Source organism: Oncorhynchus mykiss, chromosome Y, assembly GCF_013265735.2.
Source record: "Oncorhynchus mykiss isolate Arlee chromosome Y, USDA_OmykA_1.1, whole genome shotgun sequence".
Lineage (NCBI taxonomy): Eukaryota > Metazoa > Chordata > Actinopteri > Salmoniformes > Salmonidae > Oncorhynchus > Oncorhynchus mykiss.
In genome coordinates this window covers 12,326,739-12,353,576 of record NC_048593.1, presented here as the reverse complement: position 1 = coordinate 12,353,576, position 26,838 = coordinate 12,326,739, and the positions used below count along the sequence as shown (strand labels likewise).

The following is a 26,838-nucleotide window of genomic DNA, read 5'->3' as shown; positions in this document are numbered from 1 at the left end:
TTCAATGATGAGATCCATTGAAGTTGCCTTGAGTTCATGTCAAAGACCATCCTACCAAAGGCAAAGACCACACAGGAACAGAAACACACAGATACGGGCAAAGACACGTTTCAGAAATAAGTAGATGTTTATTATCAACAAAGACTCAGTCATACAGGAGGGGGGATTTATAAAAGAGTAGGTGTGGGGGGGGCAGATCTGCACTCATTACTACCAAAGACAGAAATTATTACTTTGATCTCATTTTTCTTTTAAAAAATGTGCCTTTACATTTTTGTATTTCATACAAGTAACAAATTGGACAAATTCATCAAAAAAAAAAGGTAATATTCTACAATACCATTTGACTAAAAATATGCTTGGTTTCACAAAGACAAGTTAAAAAGAGGTGGTCAAATATTGACCAATAATTGTTTTCTTTTCATACTAATATAAAACCAGATCTACTATCTAGAAAAGGAAAAAAAAAAAAGAAAGTTTATTTACAAACAGAGACAAAAAAACAAAAACAAAAACAAAAAAAAAGAGTAGGAAAAAGTTGATCCTAATTCGAAGGCAACAGGTTATTGGTTATTGCAGGCTTTTTCCCAGCCCAGCACATGATTCAGCTAACCAACTAATCATGATCTTCATTTAAACCACTATTCAAATTGGGTGTATTGCTGCTCTGGAGCTAAAACCCTCAAGGAGTTGTTCACCCCTGACCAGAGTAGAGTACCCTCCTATCCACTGATACAGGGTCAGATAGTTTTTCATCCCACCCATGAATATGGATAGACTGTGCATAAAGGATCTGGGGGTAGTGTAATTCTTACGGTTTGGGAAAATCTGATCCTAGATCAGTGGTTAGGGTTAGTGTAATGCTTAAGGTTAGGACTGGGCATAGCAAAATTGTATCCTAGATCTGTGGTTAGCATCTTTGGGTTTCAATGATTATTTCTGGTGACGAGGGAGAGAGGCTGGGACTGGAGCATGACATGATGGGAGCTCATCGTCGATTGGTGGATGGAGGTGGTAGGGGCTAAGCCAGAGGTGAAGGGGATTGGTCCAGTAAGGAGCGGCGGAGTCTGGTTACTGGATGAGCTCATGTGGGGAGAAAAGGGGGGATGAGAGGAAGAGGATTGAGATGAAGTGGTCTTAGTGGTGAGGGGCAGGTGTGTGTGAGTGAACAAGTGTGGGTGTGTGTGAGACTGGATGTGGGTGTAAGTCTGACCGTGTGTCTCCCTGTGCGAGTGTGGGCGAGGGGGTTTGGTGGTGAGGGAGAGGGGCTGGACCTGCTCAGGATGTGTGTGCTCAGAGTGAGAGTGTGTGTGTTCAGTGTGTGTGGGTGCGGGAGCGGCAGGGGAGGCCAGAGCAGTGGTGGGCGTGGCTGGAGAGTCCAGGGAGGAGGCGGGACTAGCCTGGGACAGGTGTGTGTGTGTCAGGTGTGTGTGAGAAACACTGGGCCTCTCCTGAGTTCCATACGACACACATGACTTCTTGGGCTGTGGAGAGAAGTGCTCTGGAGAGACAAAATAAAACACTGATCAGTCTTTGCTGTTAGTTTCCAGTAATGTCAAAAAATATAGTTTGGTCACTTCTCATAATTCTCTGGTCTTGGAAGTCACTTACCCTCTGGAGCAGCAGACTGGGTGTGTGTTATTTGTCCATCTGGAGCAGTCTCTGGCCTGCCATCTCTCTTCCTCTTCTTTCTCTTCCCCTGCACACAAACAACCAATCACATCACACTCATCATCTCAAAGCAACCAATCAAATCCCTACTAAATGTTTACTATAGTACTTACGTAGTTGTCTCTAGCTGACCATCCAGGGTAGAGTTGGGAGTGTAGCTGTCTCTCTTTACGGGCCATATCGTAGTATTTTGACTGCTCCTCACGAGATAGAGAGTGCCACTGTAGAGACACACACACAAAGGGTTAACACATACTCCCTTCTGGAGCATAGGCCATCGACAACAGTTTTCAGTATGAACACAGCCATTGTATAATCCTCCAAAGAAAGACAGTGTGCAAGCTCACGCTGCCACTTACCCTGCGTCCCAGTATCTGGTTGATGGCAGCGCTCTCCTTCAGCGTGCACTCTGCCACCACCTTGGGTCTCTGCTCCTTCATGTACAGCATAAAGGCATTCAGAGGCTTTTTCACATGGGGCTTCTTCTCCTCCTCTTTCTCTCTGTCCCCCATGGATACGCCACACCTACACACCAGACAGAGACAGTCAGTGAGTCGGCAAGAGGTGTTAACATGTGTGTGATAGTTTGGATGCGTACCCGTGGCGGTTGCCGTCTCTTGGTTCCTGTTTGATCGCCGTGGAAACGATGGCAGGGTGAGGGACAGACGTCTGCAGGGACGGGACCATGTGGGGCGAGAAACGACTGGCCACCAAGCTGTCAATCACACACAGGTCCATAAAGCATAAATACCATTTGAAATGACATGATTGCATTTATTACAGCAGAAGTTCTCAAAGTGGGTCCGGGGCAAGAGCTCAAAATATAACGATCAATAAACATATTTTTTCATGAATATTACTAATAACCGATGAAACACATTTTGATCAAGGGATTCGCGTAATAAGTTGAGGGAGCAATATAATTTTCTTCATCTCCAGTAGATGTTAACAGCCCTGGCAGGGGCAACATGGACCAGGGAGGCTCACAGAGGGATATTGGTATCCATAGTACTCCACCAATTACTCATTATCCAAATCAATACTTCTTGTATTTAAGTATAAAAAAAAAAAAGCGGCCACGTTTTCTCTCTGCGTTATGGCAAATTGTGTAGAATTCTAGGATATTAGCTTTAATGCAGCAACAACATAAATCTCTGCCCCATGACAAATTGTGTAGAATTGCAGAAAATTAGCTTGAACACTGCAACATTTTCTCACCGATGCCAAAAGGCAGGCCTTTAAAAATGTTATTTCCCAGGGCCCGACACTTGGTTCGTCCGGCCACGCACTGCCGAAGTCATAGTAAAAATGATTCTATTCTATTTTTATCTCACTCAAGTCGTTCTATATTATGAGGGGGTCACTGATGAATTTTCTATTTCAAAAGGGGTCCAGGCCACAAACAGTTTGAGAGCCCTTGCTTTACAGATATAAGTCCAGTCTCTATAGTATTAAGTCTCCAGAGCAGTAATACATGGATGTGTGTGAGTGATTAGGTGAGCTGTACCTGGACATAGAAGAGTTCATGGCGAGAGCTGCAGGGTAGGATGGTCTAAACCCCCCCGCTGGAATACCGTACATAGACTGGCCCGGCCTGGAGACAAAGAGAGAGAGGGGAAACAGCGTCACTTGTGTTGCAATATCATTCATTCGGCTAGAAATTGTTAGCAAAATAAACTAAACCATCATTGTATCCATCACAAGATGGTAAATGTGAGTGTGTGACTCACAGCCAGCCCAAAGGATGTGTCATGTGTCCCATGCCTCCAGGAGAGAGAGGGTAGTAGGGGGAGAGCTCTGCTGGGTGGGGAGTGCGGGGAAGACCTGGAAGGTGGAGAAGGACAGTGGAGAGAGAGCAACACACACATATACACAGTTAAAGTTAGAAGTTTGCATACATCTTAGCCAAATACATTTAAACTCAGTTTTCACAATTCCTGACATTTAATTTTAGTAAAAATGCCCTGTCGTAGGCTAGTTAGGATCACCACTTTATTTTAAGAATGTAAAATGTCAGAATAATAGTAGAGAGAATGATACATTTCAGCTTTTATTTCTTTCATCACATTCCCAGTGGGTCAGAAGTTTACATACACTCAATTAGTATTTAGTATCATTGCCTTTAAATTGCTTAACCTGTTTTGGAGACTGGTTTTTGTTTGGAATTTCAGATGACTGACGTGCCCAAAGTAAACCGCCTGTTACTCAGGCCCAGAAGCCAGGATATGCATATACTTGGTAGCATTAGATAGAAAGACATTGTAACAGTTTTAGAAACTTCAGAGGGTTGAGTATAAGAGAACTGATATGGCATGCGAAAACCCGAGGAAAATCCACCCGGAAATGTAATTTGAGGTCAATACAAATAGATACAAATAGAAAGGACCCATATTACAGTTCCTATGGCTTCCACTAGATGTCAATTCTTTAGAAAGGGTTTCAGGCTTGTTTTAGTAGTTGGAAAAACTACAAGGTGTCTCATTAGAAAAGTGGTCTTGTTAGAGCGTGAATGAGGTGCGCGCTCTTCATTATTTATCTTCCCTATTCAACATACTATTCTCCATCTTAAACATTATCGTTATTTAGATAGAGTACCTGAGGATTAATTAGAAACAGCGTTTGACTTGTTTGGACGAACTTTACTGGTAACTTTTTTGATTAGTTTGTATGCACGTTGAATGAGTGGATTACTGAGATCATTGGCGCCAACTAAACAGCCTTTTTTATATAAAGGACTTTATCGAACAAAACGACCATTCATTGTGTAGCTGGGACCCTTGGGATTGCAAACAGAGGAAGATCTTCAAAGGGTAAGTGATTTATTTAACCACTATTTGTGATTCTGTGACACCTGTGCTGGTTGAAAAAGTATTTGTGTGGGGCGCTGTCCTCAGATAATCGCATGGTATGCTTTCGCCGTAAAGCCTAAAAAGAGTAAATCTGACAACACAGTTGGATTAACTTCTTATGGCTGGGGGGGCAGTATTGAGTAGCTTGGATGAATAAGTTGTCCAAAGTAAACGGCCTACTCCTCAGTCTCAGTTGCAAATATATGTATATTATTATTGGATAGAAAACACTCTAAAGTTTCTAAAACTGTTTGAATGACGTCTGAGTATAACAGATCTCATACGGCAAACAAAATCCTGAGGAGAAATCAAAACAGGAAGTGAGAAATCTGAGCTTTGTATGTATTCAGAGTCCCTAATGAAATCCCCTTGAGATATGAATGATGTTGCACTGTCTAGGGGTTGCACTAGATGTCAACCATCAATAGAAATTATAATGAGACTTATGGTGTTGTGGGAGTGAATGATAGCAGAATCAGGTGTCTGGCAGTCAGCCATTTTCTGATCATGCTTATTCCTCATGGTAGTCACTTGCGTTCCATGGCTCATGAAGACAAGAAGGAATAGCCCGGTCGGAACTTTATTGAAGCTATATGTTAAAAACATCCTAATGATTGATTCAGTACATAGTTTGAAATGTTTCTTTGACCTGTAATATAACCTTTTGAAGTTTTTGTCCGATGTAACGCTAACCAGAATGAGCGTTTGGATATGTATACCAAACGCGCTAACAAAACAAACATTTATTGTGGACCTGGGATTCCTGGAGTCCTTTCTGATGTAGATCACCAAAGGTAAGGGAATATTTATCATGTAATTTCTTGTTTGTTGACGTCAACATGGCAGCTATTGTGACAGATGTTTCTAAGCGCCGTTTCAGATTGCATGGCTGGCTTATTCCGTAAAGTTTTTTTGAAATCAGACACAGCGGTTGCATTAATTAAGGAGAGGTATATCTATAATTCCATGTGTATAACTTGTATTATCATCTACATTTATGATGAGTATTTCTGTTGAATGATGTGGCTATGCAAAATCACTGGATGTTTTTGGAACTAGTGAATGTAACGCGCCAATGTAAACTCATATTTTGATAAATATGAACTTTATCAAACAAAACACATGTATTGTGTAACATGAAGTCCTATTAGTGTCATCTGATGAAGATCAAAGGTTAGTGATTAATTTTATCTCTATTTGTGGTTTTTGAAACTCCTCTCTGGCTGGGGGAAAAACAATGGCTGTGTTTTTCTGTGGCTATGTGGTGACCTAACAATTGTTTGTGGTGCTTTTGCTGTAAAGCATATTTGAAATTGGATACTGTGGTGGGATTAACAACGAGAATAGCTTTAAAATGGTATGAGACATGTATGTTTGAGGAATGTTAACCTCTTGAAACTCTAGGGGCAGTATTTCATTTTTGGATGAAAAACGTTCCCGTTTTAAACAAGATATTTTGTCACGAAAAGATGCTTGACTATGCATATAATTGACAGCTTTGGAAAGAAAACAATGACGTTTCCAAATCCGCAAAGATATTATCTGTGAGTGCCACAGTACTGATGCTACAGGCGAAACCAAGATGAAATTTCAAACAGGAAGTACCCCAGATTTGAGGCGCTGTGTTCCAATGTCTCCTTATATGGCTGTGAATGCGCAAGGAATGAGCCTACACTTTCTGTCGTTTCCCCAAGGTGTTTGCAGCATTGTGACGTATTTGTAGGCATATCATTGGAAAATTGACCATAAGAGACTACATTTACCAGGTGTCCGTCCGCCTGGTGTCCTCCGTCGAAACTATTGCGTAATCTCCAGGTGCGTGCATGTTTCCATTTTGAAGAGAGGAGAAACTAAACTGCCACGAGTGACTTATCATCAAATAGATATGTGAAAAACACCTTGAGGATTGATTCTAAACAACGTTTGCCATGTTTCTGTCGATATTATGGAGTTAATTTGGAAATAAGTTTGGTGTTGTAATGACTGAATTTTCGTTTTTTTCCCTAAGCAAAACGTGATGAACAAAACGGAGTGATTTCTCCTACACAAATAATCTTTGGAAAAACTGAACATTTGCTTCTAACAGTCTCCTCATTGAAAACATCCGAAGTTCTTCAAAGGTAAATTATTTTATTTGAATGCTTTTCTTGTTTTTGTGAAAATGTTGCCTGCTGAATGCTAGGCTTAATGCTATGCTAGCTATCAATACTCTTACACAAATGCTTGTGTAGCTATGGTTGAAAAGCATATTTTGAAAATCTGAGATGACAGTGTTGTTAACAAAAGGCTAAGCTTGTGAGTGAATATATTTATTTCATTTGCGATTTTCATGAATAGTTAACGTTGCGTTATGGTAATGAGCTTGAGGCTATGATTACGCTCCCGGATACGGGATTACTCGACGCAAGAAGTTCACTTCTTGGTGACAGGGGGCAGTATTTTCACGTCCGGATGAAATGCATGCCCAAATTCAACTGCCTGCTACTCATCCCCAGAAGATAAGACATGCATATTATTAGTATATTTGGATAGAAAACACTGACGTTTCTAAAACTGTTTGAATCATGTCTGAGTATAACATAACTTATTTGGCAGGCTAAACTCAGATGACAAACCATTCAGATTTTTTTTTTTTGAGGTCACTCTTTTCAATGAGTTTTCTTTGGGAATCCAAATTTCTAAGATACCTTCTTGTAGTTCCTATCACTTCCACTGGATGTCAACAGTCTTTAGATATTGGTTGAGGTTTTTCCTTTGTGTAATGAAGTACGGCCATCTTGAACGAGGGTCACTTGAAGATAGAGGCATGTGACCAGAAAGCATGCTACAGTTTGTTTTACTCCTGTATTGAACACAGATCATCCAGTCTTCAATTTTGATTATTTATGTTAAAAAAACACCTAAAGTTGTATTACAAAAGTCGTTTGAAATGTTTTGGCAAAGTTTACAGGTAACTTTTGAGATATCCTGTAGTCACGTTGCTCATGTTGGAACCGGTGTTTCTCTGGATAAAAAGCAAAAGGATCAAACAAAAGGACCATTTGTGATGTTTATGGGACATATTGGAGTGCCAACAAAAGAAGCTCGTCAAAGGCATGAACTATATTTTTATTTCTGCGTTTTGTCGCGTCTGCAGGGTTGAAATATGCTTCTCTGTTTACTATGGTGCTATCCTCAGATAATAGCATCGTTTGCTTTCACAGAAAAGCCTTTTTGAAATCTGACATGTTGGCTGGATTCACAACAAGTGTAGCTTTAATTTGCTATCTTGCATGTGTGATTTCATGAAAGTTTGATTTTTATAGTAATTTATTTGAATTTGGCCCTCTGCATTTTCACTGGTTTTTGGCCATATCCCAGACCTGTTGAGTGTAGGGGGCAGTATTTTGATGTTTGGATGAAAAACGTACCCAAATTAAACTGCCTATTTCTCAGGCCCAGAATATGCATATAATTGCCAGATTAGGATAGAAAACTAAGTTTCCAAAACTGTCAAAATATTGTCTGTGAGTATAACAGCACTGATATTGCAGGCGAAAACCTGAGGAAAATCCAACCCAGAAGTGGCTTCTATTTTGAAAGCTCCATGTTCCATAGCCTGCCTTCACTCCATTTAAAGGGATACCATATTCCTTTTCCTATGGCTTCCCCATGGCGTGAACAGTCTTTAGACAGTTTCAGGCTTTTATTTTGAAAAATGAGCAAGATCGATCACATCGCGTCACTGTATTGCTGGGTGCCAGCAGCGTTTTGTATGCGCAACAGCTTGGAGCAGCCATTTCTCTCTCTCTCTCGCCTATTGAAGAAGCTACAGTCCCGGTTGATATATTATAAAAACAACCTGAGGATTGATTAGAAAAAAACATTTGACATGTTTCTACGAACATTACGGATACTATTTGGAATTTGTCTGCGATGTCGTGATCGCTCGAGCCTGTGGATTTCTGAACATACCTCCATTTGGTTGGCGCGTTATTTTAGATATAAAAATAATCTTTATGGCACAAAAGGAACATTTATTGTGTAACGGAGTCTCGTGAGTGCAAACATCCGAAGACCAAAAGTAAGCGATTTAATTTATTGCTTTTCGTGACCAATCTACTTGGCTGCTAGCTGTTTGTAATATTTTGCCTACCGAGAGAGATGTTCTTACATAGACGCTTGGTATGCTTTTGCCAAAAAGCTTTATTGAAATCTGCCAGGTGGATTAACAACAAACTAAGCTGTGTTTTGCTATATTGCACTTGTGATTTCATGAAAATTAAATATTTTTAGTCATTTAATTTGAATTTGGCGCTCTGCAATTCAGAGGTGGTTGACGAAAATGATCCCGCTAACGGGATGGGTGCATCAAGAAGTTAAGTCATTTTGCCACAACTTTGAAAGTTTGCTTGGGGTCATTGTCCATTTGGAAGAGGTCTTGAAATGTTGCTTCAATATAGCCCTCATTTTCCTACCTCATGATGCCATCTATTTTCTAAAGTGCACAAGTCCCTCCTGCAGCAAAGCACCCCCACAACATGATGCTTCCACCCCCGTGCTTCATGGTTGGGATGGTGTTCTTCAAAATGGCAAGCACCTCCCTTTTTCCTCCAAACATAACAATGGTCATTATGGCCAAACAGTTCTATTTTTGTTTCATCAGACCAGAGGACATTTCTTCAAAAAGTACCATCTCTGTCCCCATGTGCAGTTGCAAACCATAGTCTGGCTTTTTTATGGCGGTTTTGGAGCAGTGGCTTCTTCCTTGCTGAGCGGTATGCCGATATAGGACTCATTTTACTGTGGATATAGATACTTTTGTACCGGTTTCCTCCAGCATCTTCACAAAGTCCCTTGCTGTTGTTCTGGGATTGATTTGCACTTCTCGCACCAAAGTACGTTCATCTCCAGGAGACAGAACGCGTCCCCTTCCTGAGCGGTATGACAGCTGCGTGGTCCTATGGTGTTTATACTTGCTTACTATTGTTTGTACAGATGAACATGGTACCTTCAGGCATTTGGAAATTGCTCCCAAGAATGAACCAGACTTGGAGGTCTACAACTTTTTTCTGAGAACTGATTTTTTGATTTTCCCATGATGTCAAGCCAAGAGGCACTGAGTTTGAAGGTAGGCCTTGAAATACATCCACAGGTACACCAACATTTGACTCAAATTATGTCAATTAGCCCACCAGAAGCTTCTAAAGCCATGACATCATTTTCTGGAATTTTCCAAGCTGTTTAAAGGCACAGTCAACTTAGTGTATGTAAACTTTGGACACACTGGGATTGTGATACATTGAATTATAAGTGAAATAATCTGTCGGTAAACAATTGTTGGAAAAATGACTTGTGTCATGCACAAAGTAGATGTCCTAACCAACTTGCCAAAACTATAGATTGTTAACAAGAAATTTGCGGAGTGGTTGAAAAACGAGTTAATGAATCTAACCTAAGTGTATGTAAACTTCCGACTTCAACTGTATGTGTGTTTTATATATATATATATATATATATAAAAAAATAAACACATCCATTGTTACAGAGAGACTAGCGAGAGGGATGAGGTTCCATACCTGTGTCAGGTGAGAGGTGAGGAGGGGGTGTCCGCGGGGGGAAGGGGTCTGGACTGTAGGACAGGAGGGGAGAGAAGGGGGGCATGTGACCGTGCTGCACCACTGGTACCTTATTGGACTAGAGAGGAGAGAGCAAGAGGGATGAGAGCAAGAGATTAGGAACAGAGGAAAGTTCATACGGTGCCTGGTCACAAGGAGTAACAGTTTCTCCCCTAGGTGGAATTTTCACTACATTTGACAATATCGCAATATTATTTGCCTTATTTGCTTGTTCTTTATCTTTTTAAATAGGGATCCACATTTTTTTTTCAGCACTTATTTACATGACTGACAAACTTGTTTTCTCATGACTCTCGTCCCTCTGCAGCAGACATATGAGCAGCAATATGTTTGGAACATCGAATCAAAATAAATCAGTATCGTGAGAATCACAATACATTTTGTATTGGCACCTAAGTACCGTGATAATATCGTAGCGTCCGGTCCCTGGCAATTCCCAGCCCTACTGTACAATGCCTTAAAATCTACACATGAGCCTAAGGGCTAGGGTTGTTTCTGGGTAGGGCCTCTCTGTCTGACTATCAATGACAGGGGATCAGTCCTCCATGGCAGAGCAGGTCTATCCTCAGATACACAACACACACTGGCTAATACTCACTGGAATATAATCCCGCTCATCTCATACACACTCACTCTGCCGGTTTTAGACACACACACACACCCCGAGGTGTGAAAGTCCTGTGTCTCCAGGCAGATTAACACTATTCAGCATGAACATTCCAGTGTCTGTCTGCAGCGAGTTTGAGGGAGGTCAGGAGTCAGGTCACCTGAGTGCTGTGTGTGTGTGTGGGGGGGGGGGAGCAATCTAAATGGCTTATACTAGCAGAGCAGGGTTACATACCCAGGTAAGTTTTGTAAGAAAGACCAGGTACTTAGCAAGAAGCTAGCTTGAGCAACAGTTGGCCTTTTAGATGTCAGGGTGTTTTAATTTTATTTATTTAAACTTAACTAGGCAAGTCCATTAAGAACAAATTCTTATTTACAATGAGGGCCTACCCTGGTCAAACCCTCCCCTAACGACACCGGGCCAATTGTGCTCCGACCATTGTCACTGCATGGTGGCTAGATTGTGAAGCGAGCACACACAACGGCTGGGAAATATGGCCAAAATATAACAATTTTTTTTTGGTGTGATGGTATTTGGACGGTATTTTATGTTTTTGAACAATAATCGCTCCACATTTGCTTTATGGGTAAGTAGTGCATGACGATAACGTGGAAACAAATACATTATTCTAAGTGATTTCAATGGCTCTCTACTGAATGTTTTATACTTTTAAAATTTCAGCATTTTCATCCATTTCCTACACTCTTTTGAGACCATTTCCACACTGCCACATAGGGCTGCACAATATGGGCAAAAATCTAGGCCTTATTTTTTTTACTAAATATTGCAATTGCAATTTGACTTGCGATTTAGATCAAAACACTTGGGGGAAAGTTAGAATATAATAGTGGGCACTTCGAATACAGTGTTTGACATGACAAATAAAAAAGACGGAGTAGTTGTGACAGGGTAGGAACCAAAGTGTTGGTCAGTGTTTCCTAGGGGATCCTATAACCTTGGGTTACATTAAAATGTTCTCTTAGCTACATCATGTAGCTAACATTCACGCTTTGCCTATTCCCCTTTGATTTTGAAGAAACGTGCTGATTTAGGCTTACACCATCACTAGTACAAGGCTGTATTAGCTAGCTACGTTTGCTCTGACTCAGTCGATTTATTAGCTAGCTAGTTAGCCAGACATCTAACTAATGTCAAAAACATTAGTGTTAGCGTTAGTGTCAAAAACAATACATTTTTGAAACATGCTAAGACCAACTAGCTGTTTGCAGACAGTAAGATACACAAACAAAGTGTAATTATAGAACGCTTGTAGATTTATATTTAGTAAAGTGGAAATCAGCATCGTGGTCATCAACATCTTGTTGCATGTGCTGCATTGACCATGCAAACTGAACGCAACAACTGCACGCTCCTTGAGTGACAGGGGTGGGAGCTTGGTCTGTGTGGAAAGTGGCATGGAGAGAGAGAAAGGAAGAGGAGAGAGACGTCTCAAGTTGCGGGGGAAACAATATTAAATGGACGCTACACACGGCGCAGTAGCGTATCACATTTAGCAAACCAAACATTGAAAAAATGTTCTATAAAGGTGAAGTAAAAACCCAAACTGGTCCGTGCATCAATACCGGTATATAGTAAAATACAGTATACCGCCCAGCCCTAAGACACACAAACCCACCATGTGAGCGGGGGAGGTGGAGCGAGGGTCTTTTAAAGCGGATGTTCCTGGAACCTCCAGCATGGGCCACTTCATCTGTAGATACTGGAGAGAAAGACAAAGGAATGGGGAGAGAGAATTCAAAGATTTAAAGACTGCCTGCAAACAATTAAGCACCACACAAAAAAATGTAACTTTGTGGACAAAAAACATATCATGAAATGGGTACAGCTGGTAGGATGTGTGTGCGTTAGTGTGAGAGGTGAGAATGAGAAGTGAATTCCGATGACTCTCCACATGAGTCCTGGTCGGATTACTTTCTGCAGACATCTGGTGAGTGTATCAGTCAGACTCCAGCTGTACGTCTCTCTGCATGAAGGTTTATGTGTGGGAGCGCATTAGTTTAGAAAAGCAGCGGGCACACACACATGCTTTTAACGTAGGGCACAACCTCTCAGCGGTCAGTCACCACTCCAAGGTGGTGAGACAGGAAGGAAGAAGGGATAAGATATAGGGCTAAAAATGGACATGGCAATATAGAGGAGTAGAAAAGTGGAGTGTCGGGGAATGTGTGTCAGGGTTGTGGTATAATGTTCACAGCAGACCAACATGCTACACCGAGTCGCTGACTTTCAGTTGAGGAAAAAAAACAAGAGCACACGCACATCATGGATAAGGGTCCCATTGTGTGGCAGGTCAAATAAAACTCAAATAATGAGGACCACAAGAACATAATAAGTGTTTGCCTGTGCAGGGAGTGTGTTCACTGCACAAGGAGAAAGTGTAGGCACTGTGTGTGTGTGAGTGAGTGAGGGAGAGTGGGGCTGAGCACACACACACACCGGCCTCCAGTACACACACACACATATACCCCCATTCCAAGGCCCCAGGAAGTTCTGGCTGTGAGTTCTAAATGAAACCAGCTGTTAGAAATACCATACTGATGAAGCCTACACAACTCTCCCTCTTTATCCCTAAACAATCAGTAGTTTGCTGTACAATCATGATGTTGCTGCATGGCTGGAGGCTAAACTTACTGCTTCTTACAAAACACCAAGATAGAAACCACACACACCAACACACCCTTCCCTCCACTTAGGTTTGTGAATGCTATTCACCATAAATGAAAAAGGTGCGTAAACAGCACACAGCTTGACATACAGGAGTGTCCGCCGGCCAGGCGACTAGCCATCTTTTAAATTAGCATGCCATTCTGTGCTTACACTAAACCAAAATATAAAACGCAACATGTAAAGTGTTGGTCACAAGTTTCATGAGCTGAAATAAAAGATTGCAGAAATTGTTCATACACACAAAGAGCTTACTTCTCCCAAATGCTGTGCACAAATTTGTTTACATCCCTGTTAGTGAGTTTCTCCTTTGCCAAGATAATCCATCCACCTGAAAGGTGTGGCATATTAAGAAACTGATTAACCACCATGATCATTACTCAGGTGCACCTTGTGCTGGGAAAAATAAAAGGCCACTAAAATATGCAGTTGTGTCCCACAACCCAATGCCAAAGATGCCTCAAGTTGAGGGAGTGTGCAATGAGCATTCTGACTGCAGCAATGTCCACCAAAGCTGTTGCAAGAGAATTTAATGTTCATTTATCTACCATAAGCCACCTCCATTGTTTTAGAGAATTTGGCAAAACAGAAACTATGGGATTACACAACAGAATAATTTCTGCACAAACTGTCAGAAACCATCTCAGTGAAACTCATCTGCGTGCTCGTCATCCTCACCAGGGTCTTGACTTGACTGCAGTTCCGCGTCATGTCCGACCTCAGTGGGAAAATGCTCACTTTGACGGCCACTGGCATGCGGGAAATGTGTGAATCCCGGTTTCAACTATACCGGGCAGATGGCATGCAGCATGTACAGCACCGTGGGGAGAGCAGTTGCTGATGTCAACGTTGTGAACAGAGTGCCACATGGTGGTGCTGAGGTTATGGGTAGGCATAAGCTACAGAAAACAAACAACTTGCATTTTATCTATGGCAATTGGAATGCTCAGAGATACCGTGACGATATCCTGAGGCCCATTGCCGTGTCATTCATCCACAGCCACCACCTCATGTTTCAGCATGATAATGCACGGCCTCACGTCACAAGGATCTGCACACAATTCCTGGAAGCTGAAAATGTCCCAGTTCTTCCATGGCCATACTCATGGTAGCCGGCTAGTGACAGTGACCAGTGACCAGTTCAGGACAGGTTACCGGCTAGTGGTGACTAGACTATTTAAGTCTACTTGACAGTTCTTCAGTCTCTTTTCCAGCTTTGATGCACCTGTACTGACCTGGCCTTCTGGATGGTTGCGGGTTGAACAGGCCGTGGCACGGTTGGCTGATGTCCTTGATGATTTTCTTGGGCTTCCTCTGACACCGGATGTTATTTATGTCCTGGAGGGCAGGCAGTGTGCCCCCAGTGATGCGTTGGGCAGATCGCACCACCTTCTGGAGAGCTCTGACACAGCCCGACAGGATGTGAAGGTAGTGAGGGTCTTTTGCCTCCTTGGGTTGAAGAGGACCCGTTGCGCCTTCTTCACCACACTATCTGTGTGGGTGGACCATTTCAGATTGTAGCTTTTCAACCTGAAGTTTTTCCTGTCAATGTGGATGGGGACAGTTTCCCTCTGCTGTCTCCTGAAGTCTTCAATCAGCTCCTTCCTTTTGTTGATGTTGAAGCATTCAGACCCTTTTCCCCGTTCTTTGATGAAGCACCTTTGGCAGCTATTACAGCCTCCAGTCTTCTTGGGTATGACTAGGGCTGCACATTTTGGGGATATTCAGAGGTGGAAACATTCCATGGAAATATATGGGAATTAATATTAATACCATTTAAATGTAGATGTTATTTTTGCATTGGATATATTTACCATATCATATGGAGACAGAAACAAACCTTTTACAGTGCCTTGCGAAAGTATTCGGCCCCCTTGAACTTTGCGACCTTTTGCCACATTTCAGGCTTCAAACAAAGATATAAAACTGTATTTTTTTGTGAAGAATCAACAACAAGTGGGACACAATCATGAAGTGGAACGACATTTATTGGATATTTCAAACTTTTTTAACAAATCAAAAACTGAAAAATTGGGCGTGCAAAATTATTCAGCCCCCTTAAGTTAATACTTTGTAGCGCCACCTTTTGCTGTGATTACAGCTGTAAGTCGCTTGGGGTATGTCTCTATCCGTTTTGCACATCGAGAGACTGACATTTTTTCCCATTCCTCGTTGCAAAACAGCTCGAGCTCAGTGAGGTTGGATGGAGAGCATTTGTGAACAGCAGTTTTCAGTTCTTTCCACAGATTCTCGATTGGATTCAGGTCTGGACTTTGACTTGGCCATTCTAACACCTGGATATGTTTATTTTTGAACCATTCCATTGTAGATTTTGCTTTATGTTTTGGATCATTGTCTTGTTGGAAGACAAATCTCCGTCCCAGTCTCAGGTCTTTTGCAGGCTCCATCAGGTTCTTCCAGAATGGTCCTGTATTTGGCTCCATTCATCTTCCCAACTGTAAAAATACAGTTTTATATCTTTATGTTTGAAGCCTGAAATGTGGCAAAAGGTCGCAAAGTTCAAGGGGGCCGAATACTTTCGCAAGGCACTGTACCTTATCATAAGTAGACAATTGCAAATGATTAAATCCTTCCAAAATAAAATAAAAATTTAGTTACGAATTGAACTTTAATTAAATTAGTTGACTCTTCACATGGGATGATTTCACTGAAAAACAAAAGGGAATATCGAATGACGCCCAATGACCTACCACATCCCCAAAAATGTTTTTCAACATACATCTGTAAAATTAGTCTAGAAACTAAAGCTTTGGTTGTCTTCCTCTCAGGCTTCCATGTCTTCTCCCTGGACCTTCTCAATGTCCACCTCTTGACCATCAGACTGAAGCCGCCTCTTCACTGTCACTTTCCAACCTTGTTGAGGGCGGCTCGTTGTCAGGCTCAAAAAGCCTCAAATATGCCCGGATGGCCACCAATTTTTCAACCCTTGTATTGGTCAGCCCTGTTGCGTGTTTTGGTGTGTCTGTTCCCAAATAAGGACCAGTTGCGCTCTGAGGCGGCTGATGTTGGAGGCAACAGGGGAAAGAGCCTCAGATCTGCAAAGTCCCTTCCACCAGGTGGCTGATGAGATATGTTGGCACGACTGCCATATTGCATCTCCATCCCAAAGCCCTTGCTTGGAAGTGTACTTCGTCAGACCGCCAAGAACCTTGCTCTGACACAGCCCGACAGGATGTGAAGGTAGTGAGGGTCTTTTGCCTCCTTTTGCCTCCAGGCCAAGGTGGCGAGACACGGTAGTGATGACACCATAGGTCTTGTTGATCTCTGCACCAGACAGGATGCTCTTGCCAGCATACTTGGGGTCCAACAAGGACCCCCACATTTTGATGCATTTCACAACTGCAGTTTCCTCTGCTTGGAGCAACAGTGAAGTGGGCAGGGCAGTATGAATTTCTTCCCTTACATCTGCAAGCAGAGTGAACACCAGACAGGATGGCATTGTCTCCCTCAATCCGTGCAAAGGCTACTGCAATAAGTTTCAGGAGTTTCAGGCTGCTTACCACTCAACCAAAATACATCATCCAGAAGGATCCTCTTGATGGGGCTTTCCATATCGGCAGACAGTTATATGTCTATTTTTTGGAGACTCCTTCCCACCCCAGGAGACTGTCAAACATGATGACAACACCACCCCAATAGGTGTTGCTGGGCAGCTTCAATGTGGTGCTCTTATTCTTCTCACGTTGCTTGGTGAGGTAGATTGCTGCTATGACCTGATGACCCCAAGTACCTAACCACTTCCTTGGCTCTCTTGTAGAGTGCATCCATTGTTTTCAGTGCCATGATGTCCCTGAGGAGCAGATTCAATGCATGTGCAGCACAGACAATGGGTGTGATGTGAGGATAGGACTCCTCCACTTTAGACCAAGAAGCTTACACGTTTGCAGCATTGTCTGTCACCAGTGCAAATACCCTCTGAGGTTCAAGGTCATTGATAACTGCCTTCAGCTTATCTGCAATGTAGAGACCGGTGTGCCTGTGCTCTTGTAGAATGCTGGTTGAGGGATGGAGATGTAGTTCATTATTCCTTGCCAACGAACATTTGACCACCCATCAGAGATGACTGCAACGAAGTCTGCTTTCTCTATGATTTGCTTGACCTTCACTTGAACTATGTTGAACTCTGCATCCAGCAAATGAGTAGATAAAGCATGTCTGGTTGGAGGTGTGTTTGCTGGACGAAGAACATTCCGAAATCTCTTCCAATACACATTGCCTGTGAGCAGAGGTGAACCAGTTGCATACACAGCTTATGCAAGACATTCATCAGCATTTCACTGACTGCGTTCCTCCATTGAGTCAAAAAACCTTCTGATTCCAGGAGGACCATGAGCTGTTGCTATCGATAAGGTGTCTAATTCATAATTTTCACCTCGAATAGAAGTAGAGGGACTTTTGTCAGAGGTTGCTTGTTGTGAGCGCTGAGGGAACTTTATGCACTTGGCCAGATGATTCTGCATCTTTGTTGCATTCCTCACATATGATTTGGCACAGTATTTGCAAATGTACACAGCTTTTCCTTCTACATTAGCTGCAGTGAAATGTTTCCACACATCAGATAGTGCCCGCAGCAATTCATGTAAAGATTAGAACAAAATGAGTAAAAAAAATATATATACAATTCCATGTACAGATAAATAGTTAGGCAGTTAGATTAAACAACTCCTTTAAAATGAAATGTGTATGGAAACAGGTGAATCAACACTCATAGCAGGCTCAAGCAAGATAAACCCCACATGGTGGCAAAAACTAACTAGCAGAAACTTAAGTTATAAATGATTTAAACACTTTGCTGTAGGCTACTATTTACTAGTTAACTTGTTGAATCTAGGGGTCATTTTTTTATTTTTGGAAAAATAAACAGGCTATTTTTCAGGACCAGAAAATAGAATATGCATATAATTGACAGCTTAGGATAGAAAACACAAACGTTTCCAAAACTGTAAAGATATTGTCTGTGAGTATAACATAACTGATATTTCAGGCAAAAGAATGAGAAAAATCCAATCAGGGACGCAGCGGTTTCTAAATAAGAGTCCCTTCCTATGCTTCCCTATTGAGCAGTGAATGGGATATCAATGAGATTCCCTTTTCTATGGCTTCCTTAATGTGTCTAGTATCACAAGACATAGTTTCAGGCTTTTATTTTGAAAAATGAGCCTGAGCGACAGCATTGCGTCAGTGTCCACCTGATGGCTCTTTCTCGCGCAAAAGACAGAGGTAGCCATTTTCCACCCGGTCTTACTGAAAAAAGCTTTGTCCCGGTTGATATATTATCAAATAGATATTTGAAAAACACCTTGAGGATTGATTATAAACAACGTTTGCCATGTTTCTGTCGATATTATGGAGCTAATTTAGTCGTTTTCTCAGCCAAACGTGAAGAACTAGCGGAGCTATTTTCGGCTACAAAAATATTTTTTCTGGAAAAAAGGAACATTTGCTATCTAACTGGGAGTCTCGTGAGAAAAAACATCCGAAGCTCATCAAAGGTAAACGATTTAATTTGATTGCTTTTCTGATTTTCGTGACCAGATTGCCTGCTGCTAGCTAGGCATAATGCTATGCTATCGATAAACTTACACAAATGCTTGTCTTGCTTTGGCTGTAAAGCATATTTTCAAAATCTGAGATGACATGGTGATTAACAAAAGGCTAAGCTGTGTTTGAATATATTTCACTTGTGATTTCATGAATATGAATATTTTCTAGTAAGATTTTTTTTGTCCGTTGCGTTATGCTACTTAGTGTCAGTTGATGACAATTCTCCCGGATCCGGGATGGGTAGTTACATTAACAAAGAATCATGTAATATAAAATATATTCACCCTGCCCAGTATTGTAAACAAAACTTAGCAGAAAGCATGTAGTTCTTGGCTCAGACAGTCTAGTAGTGTGGGCTCAATAGCATCTCATTAGTGTGCAAGATCTTGAGAATCAGCTATACATTTGATGGAAGAGTGCACATGTGACGGAAGAATGCACTGCGCATGCAGAGGGTTGCAAATCCATTGCACAGCTATATTCCAGTCTCTCCAGAGATTTTTGAACGGGTCCAAGTCCGGGCTCTGGATGGGCCACACAAGGACATTTGGGGCAACAGGTAGCCTAGTGGTTAGAGCGTTGTGCAAGTAACCGAAAGGTTGCTAGCTCAAATCACCGAGCTGACAAGGTAAGAAAATCTGTCATTCTGCCCCTGAACAAGGCAGTTAACCCACTGTTCCTAGGCTGTCATTGTAAATACAAATGTGTTCTTAACGGACTTGCCTGGTTAATTGAAGGTTAAATATATTCAATTTTAAAAAATCTAAAATTGGGATTGTTCAACCAAAATATGCCACAAGACCTTGTGTATCTTGTGTGTATCCCACAAAAAAAGGTTCACTGTTATAAGCAATTACAACCTCAAGTCTTCTTGGGTATGACGCTACAAGCTTGGCACACCTATATTTGGGGAGTTTCTCCCAATCTTCTCTTCAGATCCTCTCAAGCTCTGTCAGGTTGGATGGGGAGCAAAGCTGCACAGCTATTTTCAGGTCTCCCTCCAGAGATGTTCGAACGGGTTCAGGTCTGGGCTCTGGCTGGACCAGACAATGACATTAAAAGACTTGTCCCGAAGCCACTCCTGCATTCTCTTGGCTGTGTGCTTAGGGTTGTTGTCTCGTCGGAAGTGAACCTTTGTCCCAGACTGAGGCCCTGAGCAGGTTTTCATCAAGGATCTCTGTACTTTGCGCCGTTCATCTTTCCTTCGATCCTGACTAGACTCCAAGTACCTGCCGCAGAAAAATATCCCCACGCATCACCATAGGGATGGTATTGGCCAGACATTGGCCAGACATGAAGCTTGGCATTCAGGCCAAACAGTCCAATCTTGGTTTCATCAGACCAGAGAATCTTGTTTCTCATAGATAGTAGTGCCTTTTGGCAAACTCCTAGCAGGATGTCATGTGCCTTTTACTCAAGAGTGGCTTCCATCTGGCCACTCTGCCTGATTAGTGGAGTGCTGCAGAAATATGTGTCCCTCTGGAAGGTTCTTCCATCTCCACAGAGGAACTCTGGAGCTCTGTCAGAGTGATCTTCGGGTTCTTGGTCACCTCCCTGACCAAGGCCCTTCTCCCGCGATTGCTCAGTTTGCCCAGGCAGCCAGCTCTAGGAAGAGTGGTGGTTGCAAACTTCTTCAATTTAAGAATGATGGAGGCCACTGTGTTCTTGGGGACCTTCAATGCTACGGACATTTTTTGGTACCCTTCCCCACATCTTTGCCTGGATGCAATCCCATCTCGGAGCTCTACGGACAATTCCTTTGACCTCATGGCTTGGATTTTACTCTGACTCTGACTTTTACTCTGACCTTTTATAGACAGTTCTGTGCCTTTCAAGGATGAAACAGGATGCACCTGAGCTCAATTGAGTCTCATAGCAAAGGGTCTGAAGACTTAAAGTAAATACAGTATTTTTTTTTATACATTTGCAAACATTTCTTAAAACCTGCTTTCACTTTGTTATTATGGGGTATTGTTTGTAGATTGATAAGGGGGGAAATTATTTTATCAATTTTAGAATAAGGCGGTAACGTAACAAAATGTGGGAAAGGTGAAAGTGTCTGAATACGTTCCGAAGGCACTGTATTGTAAATAAGATATTTCTACATTTAATTTAATAGATTTGCAAACATTTCAGAAAAGATATGCATTTCATTATGGAATATTGTGTGTAGATGGGCGAGATTTTTTTATTTATTTAATTGAGCCGATAACAATTTTTAACAAGTCAAGGGGCATGAATACTTTGAAGACACTGTATAAAACAGGAAAATCTATCTTTTTTTACTGCACTGGGTGGGCCTTTCATTGTAGGCTTTATTAAGAAGGATATCCAGGTGCCCTCCAAACCATGTGCTTATGATCATATATTTAGACTAATACAACTGCTGTAGATTTTGGTTCTTCAACAAATATTCGCCAGTCATAAATACATTTTTCAAATAACTTGCATATGTTCTAATACCTTCAAATATGATTTGGTTTTCTGAGACCTGTATTTGAATATCAAATTGTTGCCTTTTAGTTGAATGCAAAACAAACCATCTTTGACTACCTTGAGTATTTGATAAGTTGGCATTTTCAAATAAACTACTATAAACTATTTTCTGCCCAGGTCTGTGGAGAACACAAAAGTCAACTCCATGTCAGCCTTGCAGACTTTGTGCAACTGACCTCATTGTCCCATGTGAGTTTACTCTTCAGATGGTCGGTGTCTCTCGCTCAGTGTGTGTGTGTGTGTAAAGGTTGCAGTGTGTGTTTATGTAAAGTGTGAGGCCTTCTGGCTTGTGTTTACTCCACATTGTCTCACTGAACTTAAAATACCAGGAGAGAAGGCTGTCGACAGCACACACACCATTCACAAAGAGAGAGTGAGGTAGCGAGACGTGTTAGAACAGTGTCAGTAATCTCTCCCAGCATCCCCTCCACAAATTCACTAATGCTTAGGGGTGACTGACAACCAAGTGTGTGTGTGTTGAAAGCTCACCAAGTGAGTAAAATCAGCAACTTAAGGCTGAATCCATCCCCAACACTCCTGTCTAACTCCAACTCAAACGCGTGTGTTAAAAGAGGAAAGGGGCCAGAGCAACTCTCCCTGGGGTTACAGTATCCGTGGGGGGTCCACCTATATCAAGCCCGGATCACAGAACGTTACACACTTAACTTTCAGTCATGGTCTAGAGTGCACCTGATTTCACCCTTACTGTTTTGGATACCCCTAGAGTTTTTGTTCCATATTTTGGTGAGGGTAGACGCTGGACAACACACATGGTGGTGTGCTACAATTCAGTTATTGTACAATTTACATTAGCATGTAGATCTTCACTCAGACAGAGAGGCGTACATCTCTCACACACATGCCATCTAATGAGGAGGATTAACCACGGTGCTGACTAAAGTCAACACAACCTCCACTGTGTGTGCATGTGGTAATGATCTCCCGTGGAGAGCAACATTAGGTCAATTGAGCTTCTCCACCTCCTCCTCCTCATGACAACAATAGCTCATTAATACCTGGGGAGGGGAGTGTAGAGGCAGGCAGGGTATGCAAGTGGGGGGGGGGGGGTAAACGTACATGTTAAAAGAGCAGCTTCTGACAGTTGTGACGTAGGGACCATTTTTCAATTCTCAGTTAAAAAGCTAAGATTTTATGTCTTATTAGACACAAACAGAAAGGACTTAGGGGATAAACCCAAATAGGTCCTCGGCCCCAATATACAGAAAGCAAACAAAAAAACAATGTTGACTACAACTAACATAGGTACGCATGGATGGTGATGACAGAAATACTGTAGCATCTATACATGTCTCTCTCTCACACGTGCACACATTCCTGCATCAGCGTTTTAGCAGGACGGTGTTGAGGCCTGCCTGCTGCTGAAACGCTAGTGTGTTATCATAACACACCGTTAATCGCTACGAGACATATTATACTGCTCAGAGTCAGAGCACACATAGAACTCATCGTTCACCGTCCCTTATAACACACACCAGACATCACACACTAGATACACCGCCACACCACATAGAAAGCTATGTTAGTCTAGCAGCCTTACTTGCAAAAAAATATTAACTAAAGATTGAGTGTGTTTAATGCATGTTCGTGCATGTGTGACTGACTCACCGTCCTGGCGCCGGGTGAGAGGGCTCCGGGAGAGAGGTAGGGGTTGCCAAGGTTCCCCAGGTGACTCAGGTTAGCTAGGTTACCCAGGTCAGGGATCATCAGTAAGGGATAGCCAGCATATGGAGATGCCTTGAACAACCCACTGTCGTGTTGCTGTCTCAGAGCTGGAAAAGACACACACAGTTAACTTTAGCAATTGCTGATCCACTCCCTCCTCTGAGCTGGGGGATAGACTGGGGTCAACAGTGCTCATTGAATTGAGAGAGAGGAGGGGGCGGAGGGATAGGAAGAGGGAGAAAGGAGGGTTTTGGTTGTTTCTTATAAGGGGTGTAAAATGACCTCATTTCAACAAAGCTTATTTAAATGAATGGGGAGATAAAGGGAGACTGGGAGGTAGAAAGAGATTGTAAAGATAATGCATAGGAAAACGAGAGAAAACGGGGGAGCATTCATAAAGGATCCGTGAGAGTTACAGTTATAGTTTTACTATTGAGTTTGTAAAGTTTTAGATACCTTCTGCAAAGAACTCTCTCTGCCTGACATAGCTCTCCCAATCTGGTCTGTGCTGCTGTGGACGTCTGTGACTGCCTGCCTGCTGACAAACACATAAACATAGTTTGTAAAACAACACAGATTGGTAGCTAGAAGACAACGGCTAGTACTGTACTGCAGTGGTTTATAGAGTGATTCAATCTTCCGTCACATTAACATTAGCTAAGTAGACAAACTAGTTACCTCGGAGTCAGACGAACTGCTGTTGTTCTCCGTCTCGTTAACCAGCGAGGACTTGACGTCGTCCAGGTCCCGCTCAGAGGACACATTCTCGGCTGTTTTTTCCTCCTGTTCCCCCTCGTCTTTAAACGAAATTAACTCGTCGTTTGCCCCCAAATCATCGCCTCCTCCCCCGTCCAGCTGCGGCATCTTGGATTTCGAAACAGTGTGGTCTTGCTGTGGAAGTCCTGTTTTAGCTAGCTAACAGTTAACTTACTCCGTTCGGAAAATATCCAGTTCCAAAAACCCTATCTCAAAACACTTGGCTACCTAGCTAACACACGGTATTATTTATATTTGCACGCTTTTCAGTGGTAGTAACGATATAACCCATAAACAAGAGACTATTTATTGCAAACCCCGCAAAAATAAGCATTCAACGACTGTTCATTTTTGTTAGCTACAGTAGCTAAGCTAACTACAGTAGCTATTTAGGTAGCAGATTTCTTGACTTGTCCCCCTCGTTCCTTGTTGCGTCTTCTGGGATAGAAAAACAAGTTACAAAACACACCGACGAAAGCAAAAAGTTAAATCCATGAATATTTGCATACGGGTGTAAAAATATATATATATATATAGCTAGGTATCTCCTCCAACTGAAAGGGAAAACGACAACAATGAAAAGTTGTGCGTCGAAGTTCGCTGAAACACGCACGCACATAAAACTTTATCCTGTTTCCCCCCCCGAGTAAAATCCATCCGAAGCGAAGTCAGCTCACCAGCCCTACTTTCTTGCTTATTTCGTCGTCCATTATCGTTAAAACTGAGAAAAATGTAATTGTTGTGACTTCGAGAAGAAGTTACTCGCGGGCTGTCTGTGTTCTGTTTTTGTGTGTCTGTGCTGGCGTGGGAAAGAAGAAAAGTCGCTTGGTGTTTCTGAAGTGGAGTGGAAGGAAGAGAGCTAGGCCGCCGCCGGGAGACTGGGGGAGGGGGTGAAGAGACAAGAGGGAGGGGGAGGGAAAGAGGGGGAGGAAGGTAGACAGGGGGAGGAGGGAAGGAGGAGAAAGGGAGGAGGGAAGACGTTTGGGCGGAGAAATGCCAGTCCAGCCATCAATCATGTGTAGAACCTGATCTTTCCCAGTTGATTTCTTTAAAATAAAAATAAAACATTCTTAAATCAGTGTGAAAGTTCTGGCAATACGTGTACATTTTTGGAATATCTTTGCCATATCTGCATTAGTCTGGATTGCACACTGAATATCGCTGTTTTTTCACTACACTGAATTAGATTGGATTTGCATTGGCCATGTACATATTCGTGGTGTGAAGTGAAGAATGTACGATGATGATAATGCGCATGCACCCATCCCTATCATAATCCCACCACACTCCAATGAGTTAATGAGACAACCCAGATAGCAAAATGATATTGAAAGACCTCTAAAAGGAACATTTTCCAGTCATTGAAGTTAGGTCCATTTTAGGTTCTGAATGAAAGGCGAAAATATGTTTGTTTTTTTCGGACGTCAAAAATACTTATTTTCTGGATGTTGAGAATATGTATTTTCTAGGCGTTGAAATCAGGTTCATTTTCGGATCTGAATGAAAGTTGAAAATAATATTTTTTTTCGGAAGTTGAAAATACCTCTTTTCCAGATGTCGACATACGTATTTTCCAGACGTTGAAATCAGGTTAATTTTCAGTTCTGAATGAAAGTATTTTAGTCATGGCTAAATCTATACTGCACATTCAATCTCACTGAGGTAAGCATGATATCACAATAACGCTTTTTAAATCCATTTTATATTGGAAAAAGGAACCAACTAAAGATTGCAACATATATTTATTATTGATACAATCTGTCACATGTACTTTTATGGTAGCTTATTTCAAAAATCTTTAAAGGTGGCCAAAACAGTCAACAGTTACAGTAACTACCCTTCTAGATAACTTGTAACAGTCTAACAAGGTCTTGAAGTCGCCTAGGCTAGATAGGGCTAGTCAACTTCTTTCACCAATTGGCTTCAGCCAGCTGGTGTGCGAACAAAATTGACCGTGGGCATTGTGATTGCGTGCAGCCGCGCTCCGATTTGACGATTACTTGGGTGATGCCAACTATGGGTACGTGGGCAGGGTTGAAATAAACTCAACTAAAAGAAAACTGTTAGAATACCCTTCATTCCGAATTTTGTCCTATCAGCTCGCAAATCTCAGTTTTGGAGGAGACTGACTTTAATGACAAACATTATCCTATTTACACTGTATAGTTTATTTTGACACTAGAATGAATGTTTTTGATTCATATCAATGCCACATAGGCCATTGTCAAACGGAGACATTAGGTAAAGCCACTCTTTAAAACTGGCAGTAATGATGTTCAAAGTAGTCAAATCTACATAATAAACCAACAGACCACTTCAGGTACAATAACATTCACAGTAAAGGTAATATATTTGGTTTTATTGCTATGACTGTTATACAGTGCCTTCGGAAAGTGTTCAGACCCCTTGACTTTTTCCACATTTTGTTACGTTACAGCCTTATTCTAAAATGTATTAAATAGTTCACCCCGCCCCCCTCATCAATTTACAAACGAAACCCCATAATGACAAAGCAAAACAGGTTTGTAGAAATTTTATAAAAAACTTAAATATAACATTTACATAAGTGCAGACCCTTTACTCAGTAGTTTGTTGAAGCACATCTGGCAGCGATTACAGCCTCGAGTCTTCTTGGGTATGATGCTATAAGCTTGGCACACCTTTATTTTGTGGGTTTCTCCCATTCTTCTCTTCAGATCCTCTCAAACTCTGTCGGGTTGGATGGGGAGCGTTACTGCACGACAGCATTCTGCAGGGATATGAAATCCCATCTGGTTTGCACTTAGTGGGATTATCATTTGTTTTTCAACAGGACAATGACCCAACACACCTCCAGGCTGTGTAAGGGCTATTTGACCAAAAAGGAGAGTAATGGAGTGCTGCATCAGATGACCTGGCCTCCACAGTC

General features: G+C 41.9%; 1 protein-coding gene across 2 annotated transcripts; it reads right to left on the bottom strand.

Moving 5' to 3' along the window:
• Nucleotides 1–104: 104 nt before the first annotated feature.
• tcf7l1a (transcription factor 7 like 1a) lies at nt 105–24,825 on the bottom strand. 2 transcript variants are annotated; one of them, XM_036967494.1, is made up of 12 exons: nt 23,853–24,825; nt 23,631–23,712; nt 23,118–23,281; nt 12,382–12,465; nt 10,079–10,196; nt 3,402–3,495; nt 3,179–3,265; nt 2,270–2,386; nt 2,031–2,196; nt 1,785–1,892; nt 1,612–1,699; nt 105–1,501 (listed from the first exon to the last, which is right to left on the bottom strand). In XM_036967494.1, the coding sequence occupies exons 1-12, from the start codon at nt 24,036–24,038 to the stop codon at nt 927–929; spliced, it is 1,869 nt and encodes a 622-aa protein (XP_036823389.1). In that variant the 5' UTR covers nt 24,039–24,825; the 3' UTR covers nt 105–926. The 2 variants fall into 2 exon arrangements, with proteins under 2 accessions (XP_036823389.1, XP_036823390.1); XM_036967495.1 differs by having other exon boundaries at nt 23,631–23,709.
• Nucleotides 24,826–26,838: the final 2,013 nt, after the last annotated feature.

What these genes read in the sequence shown, in the direction of transcription:
- tcf7l1a (XM_036967494.1), bottom strand. Translation starts at nt 24,038, where the DNA reads ATGCCGCAGCTGGACGGGGGAGGAGGCGATGATTTGGGGGCAAACGAC. An exon ending in ACACATCCTTTGGGCTGGCT is followed by an intron (nt 3,266 to 3,401) that starts GTGAGTCACACA and finishes CTTTGTCTCCAG; the next exon opens with GCCGGGCCAGTCTATGTACG. An exon ending in ACCAGATACTGGGACGCAGG is followed by an intron (nt 1,893 to 2,030) that starts GTAAGTGGCAGC and finishes GTGTCTCTACAG; the next exon opens with TGGCACTCTCTATCTCGTGA.